At 36.9% G+C, this 21,634-nt stretch overlaps 1 protein-coding gene across 1 annotated transcript in view; it reads left to right on the forward strand.

Moving 5' to 3' along the window:
- Positions 1 to 21,634, forward strand: part of unc79 (UNC-79 domain-containing protein) — a 1,277,183-nt gene that overhangs the window by 679,475 nt on the left and 576,074 nt on the right. The window contains exon 31 of the mRNA XM_090395893.1: positions 16,877 to 17,002. Coding sequence (XP_090252019.1) covers positions 16,877 to 17,002 — 126 coding nt within the window. The remainder of the gene's footprint in view (positions 1 to 16,876; positions 17,003 to 21,634) is intronic.

Here is a 21,634-nt window from a genome sequence, read left to right on the forward strand (position 1 = left end):
GTCATACCTGTTCTTGAATTCATTCACGCTATTTGCACAAACAGCATCCAAAGGCAATCCATTCCAGTCATGCACTACTCTATGAGAGAAAAATCTACTCCTAACCATTTCTTGACGGCATTCCTTCTCAACTTCCATGGATGCCCTCGTGTCTTTTTCCCATCCTCCATAAAATGAAAAATTCCATCTACTGAAATTCTGTGCAACTCTTTCAGAAGTTTGTAAGCCTCTATGATACCATCCCTCTTTCTCTTGTTTGCTAGTGTCTGCAGCCTACAAATTCTCAATCTGTCTTCATAATCAGTATTCCACAATCCTGATATTGTTTTTGACACTTTTCTTTGCACTCCCTCTACTGTATCAGAATCATCACAGGGAAAACCAGGAGACCAGACCTGCACCCAGTAGTCCTAATGAGGTCTTATTAAGGCCTTGTAAAGAGGCAAAAATGACTACCTTATCTTTACATGTCAAGGTTTGTTTCAGCATTGCCATTATTCTCTGAGTTGTATTTACAATATTTGCTATATGACCCCTGAAGTTCAACTTCCTGTCTACTAAAATCCAAGATCCCTAGCCTCATCAGTTTCTTCAAGCATTAACCCACCAATATAATACAACACTGGATATCTAATTACACCAATGTGAATGATCTTATATTTATTAACATTGAAATGACAGCCATTGTCACATGCTCATAATTCCAGCCTATTCAAATCATTCTGCAAGTACTTCATATCAGCAGCATTCCTGATTACCCTACCTATCTTTGCATCATTAGCAAATAGCTGTATTTCGGATGTTAAATCCTGCCCAATTGAATGTTATTAATGTACATGTTGAGCAACAATGGACCAAGGACTGATCCTTGAGGGACACCACTGGTTACCATGAATCTTGCAGATTCCCCCCCCCCCAATACGTTATTTTTTTTTTTTTCAATATCTGGTTGTCTACTGAGTGGTTAGTGTATCCGCTCCCAAAAGGCTGCGGGTTCGAATCCCACCATGGGCATGGATGTTTGTGATTGTCTGTGAAAGTACTAATGGTGGTAGATGGCGTTGGTGTTAGATGATGAAGGTTGGTGGAGTAGTGAGATGAAGAGTTGTAGAGTAGATGGCCTCCCTCGATGAGTCTTTGGACTCCCTGGAGGTGTGATGTAATAATAATAATATCTGTCAGTCATCAGCCATCTTCTTATCCATGCCAGTAGTCCACAATCCAATTCCATATTCTCCAATTAATGTAACAGTCTTCCATGCTGTATTCTGTCAAAAGCCTTAGCAAAATCCAAAAGTATCATAGTGAATCTATTCCCTTTGTCTAATTCAGTGGTAACATTATTACAGAATGTGAGCAAGTTGCTAATACATGACCTTCCTTTAGTAAACTCGTGCTGTTCATTGCAAAATAGAGATTCTCTGTCGACCCTCTTCTGAATTCGAGCACTAGCCAACTTTTCCAAAATCTTCACCACCTCTCCTGAGATACTGATTGGTTGATAGTTGGATACATCAGTCTTTGCACCACCCTTGTGCAATGGGATTACCATACATTCTTTCCACTCCTGTAGAATCTTCCCTGTTCTGAGACCCAAATTATATAGCCTAGTCAAAAGAATAGCCAGTTCAGCTGAACTGGCTATTCCATGCTGATATCCCATCAGTTCCTATTGCAGAATTGCTAATCAGTTTGTGCAACAGCTCTATTACTTCCTCCTCATTCACATAAGTTCCTCATACAGTGGTATATATACCTCAGTGTTGCATATACCAGGTTGATAGCTTTTAGCAAAACAAAATGGCTGTTCATTAGTTGAACAATCACTTCTGCATCAGTCACCTGCATAATACCATCTGCATTTAGTAGAGTGATTTCTTTCAGTCTTTGAAATTAATTCTTTCTTTTACTTGCAGCAAAACAATAGAATTCTTTTGGGGTTGTCTTTAACTTGCAGAGTTAGTTTTTTTTCATACTCAGACTTATCTTTCTGTAGCTCACTTATCTTTCTGTAGCTCACTTATCTTTCTGTACTGACTCTTCTGGCATCCTCTTATAATTATCATAACTGACATCATCCTTATGCATATGATATTCTTCCCACATCATCTTTTGTTTATGAATCTCTTTCTTAATCAGATTACACATCCATTTCACTTGTATTATATTTATTCTTTGGACTCTATTGACACATTCTGATATTGAATCAGTTAAGTATTTTTTAAACACTTTCCATGCACTTTCGATATCCTTCCCATCCAACGACTGATACCATACTACAGAACTTTGCATATCCCCTCAGCTGGTCATAATTTCCTGTTTTATAGTTCAACATGCAATTTTTTTCTGAATGGCACATTCATAAACTTAGCCACTTCCAACTGAGTATCACATGATCATTAGAAGCAGCATAGTTGCTGCTTCTAGTGATCATGTGATACAGCATAGTTGCATCTTTAACTGAAACCCCCCACTCAGACACTATAATCAGATCTAACACTCTTCGAACATGAGTTCCTTCTGTCACATACTGATTGAGGAAGTTGTCACGCAACAGCTCAATAAATTCAGTTTCTTTCTTCTCATGCAATTTCCTAGCTACCTAATCAATGAGATAATTAAAGTCCCACATCGATTACTTTTTTGCATCTATTCTATTTATTTAGTGATGCATTTCTTTGTCACTAGCAATGATCCACCAGGACTGTAACAACACCACACTATGTATTTAATCTTGCTATACGCCACCTCACACCAAATGGCTTCGAACTCACTGAATAAAAGAGAAATTATTCAAAACACTAAAGTAAATGTATGTGTTTGTGCTAACTCATGTATTGGTATACAGATTCGCATCATAGAACGACAAGAAAATAATATTTATCAACTCATTTAGCTGATATTTTACTGGTACTACATCCACCACCTTCGGAGCACTGAAACAGTCCATCACAGTAGATAAAACAACAATTTGGTATAACAGTGGAACTTGTTTAAAAAATTGTAATGGACTACACAAGGAACTAAAGTTCTAATTGACACCATCTGTTTTTTTGTGTACTGACAAACTGTTCCAGTGCTCCAAAGATGCTGAACACAACACCAGCCAAGAAGCCAATAAACATCATCCTCCCATCAATCTGTGTTGTGAATCAATACCATTAAATAAACCAGCATGTACTGCCAACACAATCTTTTCTACTCATTAGATGTATGTAAGACAATATTCAAACCATTCTAACTTATGGATCAGAGAGTTGGGCTTTAAACCAGATTTGAGCATTTTGAGAATAGTGGGGGAGTGAACAGATAACATCAATGTAGAATCACATTAAAAATGTGGACATCAGAAAGATAACTGATTAAGAAGGTACTTGACATTGCTGGTATTCAGGAATGTGTGAGCAGAGTTAATCACAGGTGGTGCAATCAATTAATCAGAATGCAAAGTAAAAGTTAAGAAAGGAAAAGAGAAGAAATGTTCAAAACAAGTGCTTTTCAAGAAGACCCAGAGAAAGACCAAGATCTAGGTGAATTGATACATTAAGAAGTTCCTTTGAAGACTAAAATATAAGATTTGACAATATTGGAGTCCAGAGAGAACAGATTAATTTGGAGGAAAATTGGTGATAGGAAGTTAGCAAAGATATATTATTTTCATGTAGTACTATCATAACATCCTGGGCACATCAGGAATTTGAGGATGAACAATTCCATGCTCTCTGAAGCCATCCCTCCAAAACCTTCACGCTCTACTTTTATCTGTTTTTATAAATCCTCTCTCGATCTCTCTCTCCCTCTCTTTTTTTTTCCCTTATCAGTTTGACTACTCCCATTTCCCTGATCCCACCTCTGATTTCCATTCATTCACATATCCCAACCTTTATGCATGCATCACCCTGCCTGCCAAAATCACTTCGTAATCCTTACATCCATTATCCTCCTGCTTCACAATTACTGTATGATTCAATTCAAATGCAATCCATCTACCTTATTAATCCAACTTCACTTCTAATGCACTCATAGATTCACAAGAATACCTTTTGCCTCACATAACTCAGTCATCTTCCTATTCATTATCTCTATACTTCTACTCAACTCGCATCATATCTGGACAAATATGCCCAGATTACCATTTTCCTAATAACACCATTATTCCTTATCTTCTACAACAACTTCCTCAAATCCCTTTTCACTGTCCAAGTCATCTTGTTTGTACCTAAGCTGCCAATAATCCCAATGCTTGTTCCTCCCACACAAAATATTCATTATTGGTCTCCATGTGCCACCTGGAAAACATTTTATGTACACTATTATTCACCTGAACACTAATGACTGAATTCACATATAACACTATGCAATAATCCTTTGACATTTACTTCATTGTAGTAACTTCCTTTTCATTCATGTTGTTTGCTTCTTTCATCCTCCAGATGTTCATTTTATCATTATTTTCATCAAATCTTGACTTAACTCTCTTGTCATTCACTTAATTTCTATTATTAGCATTATTAGCACTTTTAGTTTTAGCTGTTTGCAAAAACTCTTGGTGACACTTTTTTTTTTTTTTTTTTTTTGGATACTCTAGCCTATCATCAGACACTAATAGTTTCCTTCTTTTTGCTCATTCTAACAGTCTATAAATCTTTTACATTTTTGATCATGCACATATAAAAGAAGAGATTAGGAGATTGAAAACAGTAAATGCAAAACAAATCAGAGTAGGAGTTACAGAGTGTTATGAGAATGATAGAAGTGGAGAGATTAGGAGAACCAGTGAAGGAGAGGGAATGAAAGGAGAGACAGTGTAGGAACCAGGAATAGAGAGAGAGAGACTGACAGATGCAGGTGAGCAAGGAAGAAACAGAGTGGCAAGAGGCATGATGTATGGTGACTCAATGATCCATGGTGTGCAAGAGAGAGGATGTCTGCCTTTAGGAATGATATATAGTGTGACTATGGCAATTAGTGAGGTGAAAGAGTGGATAAGATGATTGTGATGGTGGGTACAAATGACCTGAGAGGCAGTGTGGTGAGAGATCTGAGAAGAGTGAAGAGGTGTGTTGCCCTGGTATGATAATTCAGAGCGATGGAGAAGAGCATCAAAAATGATAGTATTGATAGCCAGAATGTGTCGAAATAGAGGCTTACATTATGTGGATACAGGGAGGGCATCTAAAGACAGAAAGGACCTGTGTGCAAGAGATGACTTGCATTTGAATGAGACGTAGGCATTTGGTGAGAATGTTGTTCTCTGAACTAGTCAGTGTGTCGATGCAGAGAAATTAGAATTATAAGGGTGGATGGTAGTGGGGTGGTCTCTTGTTGGAATACATTGTGTAATGATGAATCCATTGAAGTCTGCAGAGGATAATGATAGGTATAGAAACAGTGACAGTGCCTTGATTTTTTATACAAACTCCAGGAGTATCTGGAATAAAAGGTATGAATTTGTGGTATGGATAGCATCAGCCTCTCCAAAAAGTATTGAGATCACTGAGACATGGTTGATGAAAGATGATATACTGACAGGAATAGAAGTAGCAAGGTATAGCATTTTTTGGCAATATAGGGAGATCAAACAAAGTGGTGGAGTACTGCTTATAATAAATGATAAGTTGTGTCCTCTCAGAGTGGAAGATTTGAATAGCAATGGCACTAATGGTTTTGAGAGCATATTGGTATGAGGTGGACAGGACATGATATTTAGTGAGGTGCTGCTATGAACCAGGAAACATAGTGGATGAAGAGCAGGAGATGTTTAGGCAGTTGAGCTTGGTGAGTGCAAAAAAGAATAATTGTTATGGGACATTTTAAGTACAGCAGTATAAATTGGGAAGAGGAAACTACATGTAGTTAAAGGATTGGAATTTCTGGAATTCTTGAGGGACAAATATCTTGGGGAACATAAGGTTCAAGAGTTTTGTATTTGGTCATAGCATCAGAAGAAAGATTTAATTATAACTGAAATGGCATCTTTGTCTCCATTTGGAGAGAGTGACCATATGTTTTTGACTTGCAGGAGTATCAACAAGAAAGGAACATATGTGGAATTATAAGGCAAATGATTATAATAATCTTAGAAATCAGCTTGGACAGTTCCATGGATGGAGGAATTGGAAGGGTAAAAATATCGTCAGTGCTTGGGAACTGGTGATGAAATATTTATTAGCAGCAGTGGCAAGTTTTTGTATACTACAATTGAAAAAGAGAATACAATTTGGTGTAAAGTGGATGATTAACAATATCAACTGGGAACTGCAGGTGAAAAAGAGGTTATGGAAAAGATATAAGGAGAAGGGTGGAAGGCAGATGCATGAAGAATAAGACTCAAGCCAGAAGAGTTTGCCTTCCTTACCATACATCACTAGTATGATAAGGAAGGCAAAACTAGAGTATGAGAAGAGATTGGCCCTGAGATCCAAAGAAAATCCTAAGAAGTTTTTTTTTCTATATGGCTTCTCTGCCCCTGGTTGGAGAGGGCATGTGACCATGTAGTTTTGGTCACAAAACTACATGGTCAAACTCACATGGTTCCGACCATGTGAGTTTGACTTGGAAGATGAATAGACATGTAGGAGTATCAAAGAGAAAGGAAAGTATGTGGAATTATAAGGCAGGTGATTATAATAATCTTTGAAATTAGCTTGGGACGGGTTATGGAAGAGAAATAAGGAGGGGGTTGGAGAAGCAGAATCACGACGAATATAAGACTTGAGCGAGGAGAGTGACTAGTGTCGTAAGGAAGGCAAAACTGGAATATGATTGGCCCTGAGATCTAAAGAAAATCTACTCCCATTTTTATCCAACATTGTTGGAGTAGATAAACACACTTGGGATATTTCATCCTGGAGAAGTAAGTTTTAATACTAGAGAGATGGGGAAGTTCAAGATTTAGAAGTGCAAGAAGAGAATGTGTTTCAAATACTGAGTACTTTGGATGTCAATAAAGCAATGGGACTGGATGGTATTTCATCATGGGTTTCGAGAGCATGTGCTAAAGAATTGACAACACTGCTGACTTGGATTTTCAGTGAGTCTGGCTACAGGAAATGTTCCCAAGGAGTGGAAGAAGAAGCATAAGATAATGCCATTGCATAAGGGTGGTAGTAGAATGGAAGTGTCAAACCATAGCCAACTTTTGTATTTCATCAGTAGTTGTTAAGATTTTGGAAAACTTAATGAGGGATCATTTACTGCATTGGACAGATGAAGATAATGTTATCTGTGATATTCAGCATTAATTTGTTAAGAGGAGCTCTTGTTTTAGTAATTTGATTGCCTTTATCAAGTGACAAGTGCAGTTGATGAGGAGAAATGCTTACTCTGCCATTTTTTTTTTTTTTTTCGATTTTGCAGGGTGCCATATGATAAGCTGATATTTAAACTGCAGGACATGGGTTTAGATGTCAGGTGAGGGAATTAAATTTGGAAATAATTATCCATCTGATTGATAATTGAGAATTTTGTATGAGGGAGCAGTATCAAGGAAGCAGAAGATCACAAGTTTGATCCCACAGGGCCCAGTACTAGGACCTGTATATCAATGACATTGTCAGTGGGGGATATTCAGTTGTTTGCAGATGATGTGAAGCTCAGAAGGGGTTATTAGTAATAGCGCAGGTGTAGTATCCCTTCAAGAGGATTGGAATAAAATGGACAGATGGAAAAATCAATGAGGATGTCAGTTTAATTCAGCTAAATGTCAAGCTTTGAAGTTGGGGATACATTGATGGGAGACTGCATACTCTGTCTCCCATCAATGCCCCCCCCCCATACTTCCTCCAGTATGGGGGGGAGGCAAGGGATTTAGGAGTGATGATTAATAGAAAATCTGAAATTCAGAGAACATATTGTGAAAGTGGTGAAGGTAACCTAGAAGATTACTGCAATACTGAAAAGGATGCTGACCAGCAGAGATAGAGTTGTCATTTCATTATATGAAGTCCTAATCAGACCATTTCTGCACTATTATGCTCAAATTTGGTCCCTAGGATTTCAAGAGGATAAATTAACCTTGGAAAGAGTGCAGAGGTGAATAACAAAGATAATATCAGTACTGTACAGTGTTAGTTATGAGGATAGACTAAGGGAATGAGGACTGCAAAATTTGAATGATAAAAGGAGAGGTGATATGATTGAGACACTTAAACTGTTGAGAAGTAGTTCCCTGTAACTACCAAGGACAAAGGGCCATCCCTAGAAGTTGCAAAAGGAAATCATGAGCAGGAGGGTGAGGAGTGGTTTCTTTGCATGGAGGGTAGTTAAACCATGAAATGCATTGCTTTATAGAGTGGTGTGAGCGGTGAATAAGTTCAAGGAGTGGTATGCTGAACTTTGTGTTTTCTGGAGTGGGTCTCCCACGATGAGTCTTGTGACTTCATGGAGGTCCTGAATAATAATAATAAAATCCCTATACAAATTTCATGAAGATTGTCCTTGCTACCTTGCACTTGCTTTTGGGATGCAAATATGTTCTATTTATCAGATTAGAATTTCCAAGATGAAACATTTTCATAACATTTAAAACACACTCTGTTGCAGAAATACAGAATATTATTATATTATGATAACTTGTAAGTCATATACCGATAGTTTTCCAACACTTTCATAATGAAAATATTCCTTTTGAGAATATGAAGACCATTGTTGAATTTATTTTGACACTGCCCAGTACTATCCCTTCAGTAGAACATTTTTCTCTTTAGTGAATTTATTATGTAGAAAGGAGAAAAATCGCTTGCATAATGACACAGTAAAATCAATGATAATTAAATAATGAAGTCGGTGATTTTATCAAGTTTATGCATAAAAAAAAAACTCTTCAGAAAAATAAATGAGGCCAGCTGAATCAGGCACAACAAAATTCCAAGAAACATACTGCTAAAACTGCAAAATTAATTTTCAGTTTCATTTGCTATTTATCAAATTTTACTTATTATTACTTATATATCTGCTACAAATGCACAATTACTTTACGTTAAAATATCACAACAGGTGAACAAAGATACCTTTTTAAATACCTAATTTTGCTCCAATTTGCATTAACAGTTTTTGTAGTCAAAATACTATATTTTAGGTCTGTGAAAATAATTTCATCCCCACCCCCCACATACACACCATTTGATGCCCCATTTTCCTTGTTTTATTTAGAGCCATGGGTTATTTTATGCACTGTGTGTGTGTGTGTGTGTGTGTTGCTTTCTGTCCTCTTTTATTTATTTTTAAGATTTTGATATGAATTTAAACTTCTCATGCTATAATTCACCTCATTTAAAAAAAAAAAGCGTACCCTATACCTATAGAAAGTATCCAAAAGGAAAAATATTTATCTGTGTAATAAACATCTGTGGCATAATTAATATTAATGTAAATTTTGACATCATTTTTTATACCAAACATTTTACATTTTACAATTTCTGGCCTTTTCAGTCTGCAGTTTTCCCTTATACTTTCTAGATATCTTGGAGCAGAGCTACTGCGACCAAGCGGGTACCCAGGTGGTGGATAGGGGAATGGCCATCAGAAATGGTGGTTGGCTATGAATACCCAGTTCTTTGCATGCTCTCCATGCCAAGACCCTACTCCTCACTCCTCTGCTCACACCTTCCTCGTACAGTTTCCAGCAATGGCCTCTTGTTCTCCTCCCCCTGCCACCTGATAACAACCCCTGACTAACTTATATGTCTCAATCATATCTCCCCCCCTTCTTCCTATTCACAAGGCTCTGCAACTTACATCTCTCAATCTGTTGTCGTACTCCACATTTCAAAGACCACTGACAACCTTTGTGAATCTTCTCTGGTCCTTTTCCAACATATCCTCATCGCCACCATGAAAACCCAGCAACCAAAACTGTGCACAATAATCCATATGAAGCTTGATCAAGGCATTATACAATCACCAATGGCACTTTCACCAATCACTTTCATCAATGGCATCATAACCTCTGTATTTCTGCATGTCAGGATCCTCCACATCATTATCACCCGATGCGACATCTTCACAACTTGTGCAATGTGGTCTCTGAATTTCAGGTCCTTGTCCACCATCACTCCTAGATCTCTCATCTCCTCTAATTCCTTTAAAGTTTCCCCACCAAGTATATACTTTGCATCCCATCATTGCTTGCCAAATCTCAAAACCTTACACTTTGCAACATTGAACTGAAAGTTGCACTTATCTACCTATTTATGCAATCTATTCAAGTCCTCTTGTAAGGCCATAACATCTGCTTGACTCTGCATTGTTCTCCCCAAGTTTTGCATCAACTGTGTATCACTAGTTAAACCCATCCCAATATCATTAGCATACAAATTGAACAATAGTAGTCCCAAAACTGACCCCTGCAGTACACCACTGTGACTTTCTCTTTTGGGATACCACACCCCCATGTACAACTGTCTGATACCTATCTGACAGCCAGTCACTGATCCAACTCAGAAGTCTGTTATCCTATCCGGTCTATTTCAATTTATTTAGCAGCTTGTCGTGTGGCAGTCTTTCAAAGCTTTTGCAAAATCCACCACTGTATATGAATCTCTCCTGTCCAAGGTATTTGTCACCTTGCTATAGTACATAAGTTAGTTAGTTAGTGAAACATAATCTCCCCTTAACAAACCATGCTGATAACCACAGAGAATACCACTGTTATCAACCCATTTCTGTATCCTACTTCTCACAAATCTCTCCAGGACCTTTACCACAACAACTTCAGATATACAGACCAGCCTATAATTTGAAGCTACAGTCTTATCACCACATTTATGCAATGGAACAATTTTACCGTCTTTCTACTCCCTGGAATCCAGCAAAACTCTCATTAAACAGGCATGCCAATGCTACTGATTCCCTGGAACATTTCCCTGAGATGCGTGGTGATATGTCATCAAATTCTATCACCTTATTGACATCATGTTTTTTTATTTCCTCAAATATCTCCTGATTACTCACAATTAAGCCATCCTCTCCTGTGTCCTCTACACTTAATTTCCTCATGATTCCACCCCAATCAGGATGAAACACCCTTAAAAATTGACCACTAAATACCTCAACAATGTCCTCTGCAGCAGTTACCATTCTAACACTTTCATCCATTAACATCATCTTACCATGATCATTCTTCTTTCTACTTGCCACATATCTAAAAACTCTCTACGGCTTTTCTCTGCCTGATTTGCCAATTTCTGCTCATAATCTATTTTTGTTTTCCTTACTATAAGAGTCTCTTAGTAAATCGCTCTGGTAACTCCTGGATGTTGTTCTTTATACTTTTCATGAATCTGATTATTACTATTATTCATCTTGTACTTCCTCTAAAGTATTTTCTTTTTCCAGATTTCATGCTTAAGCTCCACATTCATCCATTTTATTCCTACCTTATTTGGCCTTTTGGCCTTTGGGATACATTCACATTGATGTGTTATGTGTTTCTTTGTCAGTTCCCATGCAGTATTTATTTCGTTACTGCTCAACTCCTCGTTCCATGTTGTAGCTCCAAGCTGTCTCCTAAGCTTGTTATAATCACCAGCTTTTTAATTTCACATATATTCTTTTCATAAAGTCTGCATAGCCACTATAGCCACAATACAGGTGATTACTTCACCAACTAGAGGAAAGTGTAAAATCCATCTCACAATGACATCCTCTGATGAAATGATCGGATCGAGAACTAATTTTCTTCTTGTATTTCCAGAGTTGTTTTCCCTGCTGATCTTCTTAATATGTCACAGTGCCATCTTGCACTTTCTGTTTATAAAAATCTTCTATGATTGCTTTTTTGGTTCCCATTAATTTCAATACCTTTTCATTAAATAAATATTGCTCAATTTATTTATCCAGTTCCATCAATATGATACAAAGTATGTAATCTTTTCATCTTGAAGTGCATAACCTTACATTTTGCAACATCAAATTGATAACCATAATATTTTTCCCACAATGCCAATTTAATTAAATCATCCTGCAGGATATCTACAACACCTTTATCAACTATTGCCCTCCCCAGTTTTGCATCATCAATGAATAACTGAAAATTTCCTCTCCCAAAATCATTCCCTATATCATTAATATATATAAACTAAAGAGTAGTGGTTCTAGTACAGAACCTTGAGGCACTCTACTAGCTGCCTAATTTGCCTTGGCTCCACCCCATACACTATTGTCAGCCCCCCCCCCATCATATACCACCTTTCTATCCATTCCAAATTGCTCCAACTTATGCAATAGTTTTCCAGGCAGTTGTCTGCCAAATACGTTTGAAAAATTCAGCATTATCATGGTGCAATCATTTCCTTTATCCAATTCTTCTGTCACTTTATTATAAAATGTGAATACATTACTAAAGCAGGACCTGCATTTTACAATGCCATGTTGCTCACCATAGAGTATGTTCTATTATTTTTATTATACAGGTATCTCCATGGAGTCAGCAGACTCATTGTAGGCGATCCATAATTTACAAACCAGCCATCATTCACACAATACCTATCATACCTCTTCTTAAACCCATTTACTAATGAAGCACCCACATCACTTCTGGCAACTCATTCCACCTATTCACCACCCTCCAAACCTAAAATTTAGGCCTAACACACTTGCTAACCACACTGTTACGCTAGTTCCAGTGACGACTCCTTGTTCTCTCTCTCTCTCTCCCCCCCCTCTTGAGAGGTATTGAAAACAAAAGTCTTGATTGTCAATATTATAAAACCCTTTTAATAACATAAATGATAATATCATGTCTCCTCTTTTTTGCCTATCAGCTAATTTTTGAAGCCTATAGACCATCAATCCATTCTCATAGGGACCATTCTACTGACCTGCCAGCCACAATTTGTCACTAGCTTCTGGATCTTCTCTACAACTTTTTCATTCCCCATTGAATCCAGGAGTCTGGATCTGTATGCAGTAGTCCATATGTGGCCTTATTAAAGCCTTATATTAGGGAATAATAACCTCTCTATCCCTGCTTGTTAGTATGTTCTTCAACAACCATGTAATCTGTTGTGCTATTTTAGTTACCTTTGCAATATGTCCTCTAAATTTCAACTCCTTGTCCACAGTCACATTCAAGTCTGTCACCTCATCAGTTTCCTGCAGTTTAGTTCCATCAATATACCTAGTCTAGCCATAAATACTGTTACAACCTGAACAATGCATAAACCTTTAATCTATCAATAAATCACTTACAGCTTTCAGGACATACAAACCACATGTATAATGCTCTTATACACACATTCAATATTAGAAATGTCCCCTTTTTGCCTTCACACACATCTGAAGTCTTTGTGGCCACATATCAATGGCAGCTTGTGCAACATCCAATGGAAACACTGCCACTACTTGCTCCAAATCCACCTTCAGGCTGGCGATGCTCAGGTGCCATTTTTTTGCAGGCTATTCTCTCAATCTCCTACCACAATTTGAAGTCCAATGGATTCAAATCAGGACTTCTAGACAGCCAATGAGATGGTGATGTGTGGTTGGGCACATTTGTCTCCAGCTACAGGTATGTGGTCTTGGCCTTGTGTGTAGGGACTGAGTCCTGTTGGAAGGTCCACTTCCTCCTACTGTGACAAAAGGTGTTGTTCAGGAGCCAAACTACAGGTTCCAGCATGTTGTCTTCATACACTTTGGCAAATGTTTTGACCCCTTTCTTGCAGAAATGCAATTTGGATTTCCTCTGATCCCGAGTGCTATGACACGTGCTGTGTGACCATCTGGGGCTTATACCTGATCATTTTGGTGGTTAAACGAATCTTCAGTAGTGAAAATCTTGTCTTCGAAGAGGATATCTCTGTCTGTTGTTTGCATACCACAAGAGAACTATCACCCTCAACCATATAGGTTGTGGTGTTAGAAGTGTCCAGTAGAACAAAACAGACTCTCACATCATCATCATCATCAATTAGCAGTACATGTGACATTGTTCTCTGCAAAATGTTCATCTCTCCCAACATCACCTTCTGTTTTATCACAGGATTTTGGCAAAGGCCCACCTTCACAGTCCTCACAAGCTGTTATGTTCTAACACAGTGTGGCTGGCCTGTTCTTTGGCAGTCAGATATGCCTTCTGTATAGTCATAACAGTTAATAGTATGATACACAAACATCCTACTGATCCCGAGTGTTTTTAGCATGTTGTACATAATAGGAGTTTCGTTCCAACCTTGTGAATTGCTGTTACAGCTACATGATTCTCATAATCTCCCTACTGCATATTCCATATAGTTAGATAACTCTTGTGTGATAAACACATGAATGTTGGCTGCACACAGCACCATGAATGGAACCAGGCTTGTACAATTCTGTAAGCAGTGTGTGGATGGGGGGGTAACAGTACTACACAGAAAGTCCTTGTAGTACACAGCTTCTGATCTCTTCCCAAAGCACATCACTTTATACTTGGCTACATGAAATATCAGCACTTTTTAAAGTCATTCTTTTATGTTCATTCTACCTTTTACATGCCACATAGTGAAGGAACTCTTTAGGATCTCTTTTGATCTCATCAGCTAGCTTTCTCTTATAATTAACTTTGGCCTTCCATATTGTACTGGTTACCTTTCCTTGCCTGTGCCTTATACTGCTCATGGGCATGCTGATCATCTTTTTCTTTATAATCCCTTCACAACCTTTTCTTTGTGTGAAACTCCTGCTTAATGAAGCTATTAGTCCATCTATCTCCTACCTGATTTATCCTTCTGGCTTTAATGTATACATTTCTGATACTGGTTTCTTCAAACACCCCTTGACCACCTCTCATGCACCACTTCCATCTCTCCCCTCTAAATTCTTATACAATAGTAATGCTGAAAGCTGACTCCTCAGCTTGTCATAATCACCTGCTTTAATTCCACATCTAGCAATCTTCCAGGTCAAGATTATATGATCACTTTCTCCAAGCAAAGGCAGCCTAGCTGCATTGATTAGTGTTAAGTTCTCTGATGCAGTGATCAGATAGCACTCTCAAACCTCATGTCCCCTCCATTACATGTTGCTGCAGGTAATTATCTCTGAGCAGCTATATAAACCAATTACATATTTAGTCGTGTTGGCCTCTATCTTAAACCAGATAGTCTCAGATGAGCTTCCCTCTGAATCTCCATCCCAATGATGTACTTCAACTCTTTTTGGCTTTAATTCCTCTGCTACCATTAGCCAAACTCCTCCTCTCATCCTGTTCCTTCTGTCCTCATTGAAGATACCATATTCCTTGCATTCAGTTCCTATGATCATATCATCTTTGCTCAAAAATGTCTCACTAATGCTTGTAACTTTTGTCCAACTTGTGATAATCAATGCTAAAAACTTCCTTTCAAATACTTCTCACGTTACTATTATATATATAAACCACAATATCCCTTTCATTTCACAACTTCCCTTCTACCCTGTGTTACTGAGCCCACTAAAGTTAAGAACCTGGCATGCTACATTTTGCATCGTGTGATTACTCTCCCACTTACTTTCCTCTGGGTTGCCTGGACCCACACTCACTTGTATATTGTTGGCCTGATGCAGTGTAAACATTCTAGTTTCCCTGACTTTGTATTTCTAGGCTTTCACTGAACAACACTTTCTCAAAACTCCAGACACAAAATCCATATAGATGCAAGCCCTTATAAATCCTTCCTTCCATCAAACTCACTCCACAAGTCAACAAACTCCACACCATTCTTCCTGCACGATCTGTGTACGGATTCATTCATGATCATGGCTTTCCATCTCAGCTTGCCTCTGTCATACCATGGCAACAGCTCACAACTTTTACTTTCTCACTCTACTTTTTTTTCATCACTAGCAACTCTTTCATGTTTTCTTGAACACCACACTTGTCACCTACTAAGTCATTTGTATCAGCCAAAATAAACATCTCTTTCACCTTAACTCTTTGCATCATTACAGCATCACTGACATCCTTTATCTTAGCATTAGGAAAACATGATTTCTTCACACTCTCCTTGAGGACTCCTCATATCAATCAATCACCATACAAAATCCAGTCCTTATTTTCATGTTTTCATTCTTTTGTGCTCTGCTTTCTTTTCCTGTTTCTTTTGCTTCTGTGCTATACCATCTGCCAGGCATTTCTCCAACTACTCAAGCTCATGTTTTGTTCTGTGAACTCCACATAAGTGTGCTTTTTTTTTTTTTTAACCATTACTATCTGGTCATTCTCTTTATTTTTCATGGTCATTCATAGTCACTCATGCTGCTTTCAACACTAACTATGCCAATCACATTATCATGGATTTCTTCTTTCATCATGCTATCACTTTTCTTACTCCCTTCACACTTCTGACATTTGTTTGCAAACTTTTTCCACAAAAAACATTCTCCAATTTCACTTTCCTTCAAAAATCTCATGGTCTGCAAAGGTAATGCATTTTGCACATGCTGCAGTGAACGTAATCATGCACGTTAAACTTGCTCAACATTGTTTTGTGCATTGGCACCATGATACACAATACATTGTATTGTGTGCATCATGTGAAAAAACAAGTATTAATCCTTTCAAAAATTAAAACACACTATCCTTACAGTTAATTACACAAACACTCATAAATATAATGATGCAAAAAAGAGTGACTTCATTGTTGCTAAATACTTTCAAAAAAGAACTTATCTTTCTGCAGAAAAATTCACTCTTTGCACTATCTTTTGCCCTCATTAGCTATTTTATGTATGCTATATTTATTTGTTTCTAAATATTAGATATGTTTTTTTTTTAAGATCAGTCTTATTTCAACAAATATTTTTAGTTTAGACAACATAATGAATACTATAAGAATTAATCGAAATTATTGATAAAGTGTTTCATGGAATTTATATGTTAAGCCTTTCATTAAATCATTACTGTTTTTCTATATTCTAGTAGATAAAGAGAAGATTTACAGCCGTCAGTCATCAGCACCAGTTCTCAAACGCAAAAGTTCAAAATTTATGGGAGGACCATCAAGCAGTATTCCTCTTCATCATTTTCCAAATAGTTTCTTTCCTGGTAATTGATTTTTTTAAAATGATTATTTATGTTTCTTCTTAATATAGTGTTTATTGTAATTATTATTATTATTATTATGTGACACCTCCAGGGAGTTCAAAGACTCATCGAGGGAGAGTGTGCCAACAGCATCGAATGACTGACCCCCTTCCAACTACTAACCCACGCTCAAAACTTGCTTAACTTTTTGCGAGCCATTAGTAGCAGAGACTCTATCAATCGACCAACCTTTGCTGGCAATATTCAGATAAATCTGCAAATGGGATTCTTATTTTTTTAAAAAAAAAGAAGTTTTATAAACCCAGTTTATAAATAAAGAGACAAATAAAGGGACCTGCATATTCATGATCATCTTGGTTTCTTGAGGATGAGGAAGTGGTGGAGAAGATACAGAGGCAAGTGACCAGGATGATGAATGGTCTCTGGAATGCTTCCTAAGAGAATAGATTTGCAAAAGTTAGTTGAGATATTTTGTGACATTTGGCTAGAGGGGGAGAACAAGGGGGAGTGGAAACCATCCTGTAAATTGAGTAATAGTGTAAGAAGTATGATAGATATTGTGTGGATAGTTTTGTCTCCTGCAATTAGTCTTTAGACTCCATGGAATTACCTGTTATTTCCCCTTGAACTCTAATAGTGTATTCTCCTGTTCACTTAACTTGACCAAGGTATGAGCAAGTAAACACATATTGTGTTACTCATATCTTGTGACTCACATTTTGAATATTTTAACCATTCTTCTCTTATTTTTCTGTACATGTGTCAACTGTTATTATTATGCTACTATTACGATTGTTGCTTCAGTTCTGATTGGATTTAATTCATATGCAATCATTACCAATACTACTCTGTCCTTCCTATCATGCCCATCCTCCCTATGTTACTACATTTTTCCTATAATCTTTTATAATGATTGTCTTATAATGACTCTCTTTATCTGCACATATATACCTTATCGCAATGTAATATAAAATTAATAAACATATAATGAAAAAATAAAATAAAAATCTGCAGAAAAAAAAAAAACACCTTTCTCAAGATATGGAAACAGAGGATAATATAATCCATCATTTTATGATAGCCCAAAAAAATTGAATTGAAACTTTAAAAGTTTCAAAATCAACCAGTGCCTTTATGAGAATACAACCTTTAGCCTCCCACTGAGATAGACTATCTCAGCAACCAGTCGAAGATAGGATTAGAAAAAGTTCCTCTAATCAGTATCTAGAATCGAACTTAGAATGTTCCTCTTTGGGCAGTTTGATGCTGTAAATGCAAATACCATTTCCACAGGGCTCTAACCCTTAGTCCATCCATGATAATAAAATGTAACATATGTTTACAACTTTTCCTGGGTTGAAAAGATGAGGGCGAGTTATATGTGGTTAACAAAAAATAGCTCAGCTTTTGTGACTGAGATTAAGTTTTAACTAATTTAAATAATTTAAATTTTTAAATAATTTTTAAAGTTAAGACTTAAAAAGAAATGATGATTAATATGAAAATATAAAAACGAAAAATATTAAATATTTTTCCTAACATAAGTGTCATCTGTTATTTTAATTTTATTATTAAAATTCATATCAGTGATCATTAGTTAATATTTGCAATGTAGACAGTGAAGAAGTTAACCATTGGTGACAACACCACTAGACAGTAATTTGCTCACTAACTTTTAACATCCTTCTTGGCAATGTGCTATATACATATATATGCATGCTTCCTTGCTGTTGGTTACACGAGACAATTGCAACAGCTTTTACAGTCAACATGGGTTTGTTGTTAATTGTGAAACACAACAGAGCGAGAGAGATACCATCTGGACTGGGATACTTGTTTCTGGAGAATTATCCTATCTGTCTTTCTGTCTGTCTGGAAGAAGTTCAGAAGAGGACTCAGGTATCACTGAGGTATTATTGGTAAAATGAGCCTTGTCCATCCATTCAAGAGTTGGAGAAGAAGACTGAGGTTACAGTGGTACTGATTTCATGTGAAAGAGATGAAAACATGGCTGCCAAAAAAAGGTAACAAGATTTCACTAATTTCATGTGAAATAGGTGAAAATATGGCTGCAAAAAAAAAAAAAAAACATTGTGGAGGGAATATAAAGAAAAATGCAATCAGCATACTTATCAGTAGTGCAAAGTGTGGTCAAGAAGGGTGACTAGTATGGTAAGAAAGGTCAAATCTGATTATGAAGAAAAAAATTAGCTAAGCAGGCCAAAGTAAATGTAAGAATTTTTTCATCATGTAGCAAGTAAGCGGAAGAATGGCTTTCTTCAATTTGATTTTAGACAGGTGATAGAAGTGAAAGAAATAGTTGAGTTGCTGAGTGATCACTTTGCAAAGGTGTATCATTGAGTTGGAGATTTTGCAGTTGCTGATGTAATTGATGTAGATGAAAGGAGATGTTCAGTATGTTGAAAAATATTAATGTGAATTTGTGCTTGATGGCATGTTGGCTTATGTGATACATGAATATGCAAGAGAATTAGCAGTGCCACTAATGAAATTGTTCAGTCTAAATCTCAGCTCTCATTGTTCCCTTGAACTGATGGTAACAATATCAGACAGGCTGGGCTTGATGGCATTACAAGAGGTTTTGAACTGGAATGATTAGGGCAAATGACTGTGGATGTTAGTTCAGCTCAGCTTTGCCAAGCTGCGCTAAATTCATTTACTTCTGGCAGTGGAAATGGAATAGAGTGTATTGTGTTATGAACATATTGCACAAAAACATTCAGAACCAAGGCTCACAACATGTGTTTCCATGGTAGGACCACAATATACTAGCCCACATTACCCAAACCAACATGCAGTGTCATCTTCAGTGGTGCAAAGAGGTACAAGGAACAAGGTTCCATGTTCCATGTACAGTGGAACATGGAACCTTGGAAAGCTGTGTTATGGAATGATGAATCACGCTACACCCTCTACTGAGCAGATGGACGGGTGTGGCAGATGCCCAGTGAACATCTCTTACCAGAGTGAATAATCCCAACTATGAAATTCAGAGGTGGCTGTGTGATGGTATGGTCCTGTTTTTCCTGCCCTGGCCTCAGACCTCTGTTTGTGGTGCCACAAGTGTTGAACTCTGAGGCATCTGAACATTCTGGACAGTGCAATGCTTCCTAATTCATGACATTTCTACAGAGCTGATCATTGTCTCTTTCAGCAAGACAATGCACCCATGTCATAAGGCTGCTGTAACTGTGTAGTTTGTGGACACGAATATCACCACACTTGACTGGCTTCCACAGAGCCCATAATAATACTTTCCACAAGCATTATCATGACTGTGGAAAGTATGCCCCATAGAATTGCTGCAGTCATCGTAGCAAAAGGAGGGTCTTGCATCTCATTAAGGTGGTGGCATGGCTGTTTGTTCCTCATACTCATGTCATAAGGCTGCTGCTGCAACTATGTGGTTTGTGGACATGAATGTCAGTAATATATATATATATATATATATATGACAGAATGATCATTAACTCGGTTAACATACATATTTATATGAAGAATTGAATGACTAGAACCGAATGGAAGATACTATGTTTAAAAAATCAACAAGGAAAGTTGAATTAAACCTAATATTCAAATTGAAGATACTATGTTTAAATACTTATTATATGCAGCGCAGACTATATTATTCTCTTAACAAACTATGCCATGAGAATGCAACACAGTCTTCAGTCAAAGTCACTAAGTCTGCTGGGAAAATCTACTAACATCTTCCGTTGCAGTGAAGAACTAGAGAGAAAAATCATGGAATCGAGAGAAATCATCTTCAGTTCTGTTCATCTAAATAACAACTTGAGCTACAACCTCCCAGATAGTCATTCAGCTGTAATCATGTACTGGCGTTCACGTGATGCTGCAAGCACGCACTCTCCCAACAATGCAACAAACGAAAGAACAGCTTCAAATACAACTACAACATTTTCATGCTAATTATGTATAGAGACTGTCTATGTTGTTCATAGTCTTTTAACCTTCAATGTTTAGTATTTTTTCTTTCTTTTATAATGTCACCTGAAGAAGGCTGTTACAGGCCGAAACTAGTAGTGTTTTTATATTAAAACCTTTTTTACTTAAATCTCAGTTCTAGTCATTCAATTCTTCATATATATATATATATTTAATATAAAAACACTTCCAATTGAGAAGTTGCATAGTTAGTCTGATTTATATACAAAATAATTGCTGATTTTCATACTACTGCTATTGGGATAATTATTTAATTTGACTGAAGACTGTGTTGCATTCTCATGGCATAGTTTGTTAAGAGAATAATATAGTCTGCACTGCATAGAATATAAGCATTTAAACATAGTATCTTCCATTTGAATATTAGGTTTAATTCAACTTTCCTTGTTGATGCAGTCATTATAGATTAGAAATAAAAGTAGAGATTGTTCATCCCTGCTTTTCCATCCCATTTAACATCTTTCTATATATCCTCATTTCTACTGCCAGTTTACAATTTACACTTCATTTATAATTATATAATAAAGATCTCTTCTTTTATTTCTTGCCTTTTTTGCTATAAAGTAAAAATCTGGTCTTGGTAACAATGTATTTGGCCTAAATCCAGCTTGTTTTTCACCATTTTTCTGGTCATTTTAATTACAC

The sequence above is a fragment of the Typopeltis vanoorti genome, chromosome 1, assembly GCF_054136105.1.
Source record: "Typopeltis vanoorti isolate ZY-2024b chromosome 1, IOZ_Tvanoo_1.0, whole genome shotgun sequence".
Lineage (NCBI taxonomy): Eukaryota > Metazoa > Arthropoda > Arachnida > Uropygi > Thelyphonidae > Typopeltis > Typopeltis vanoorti.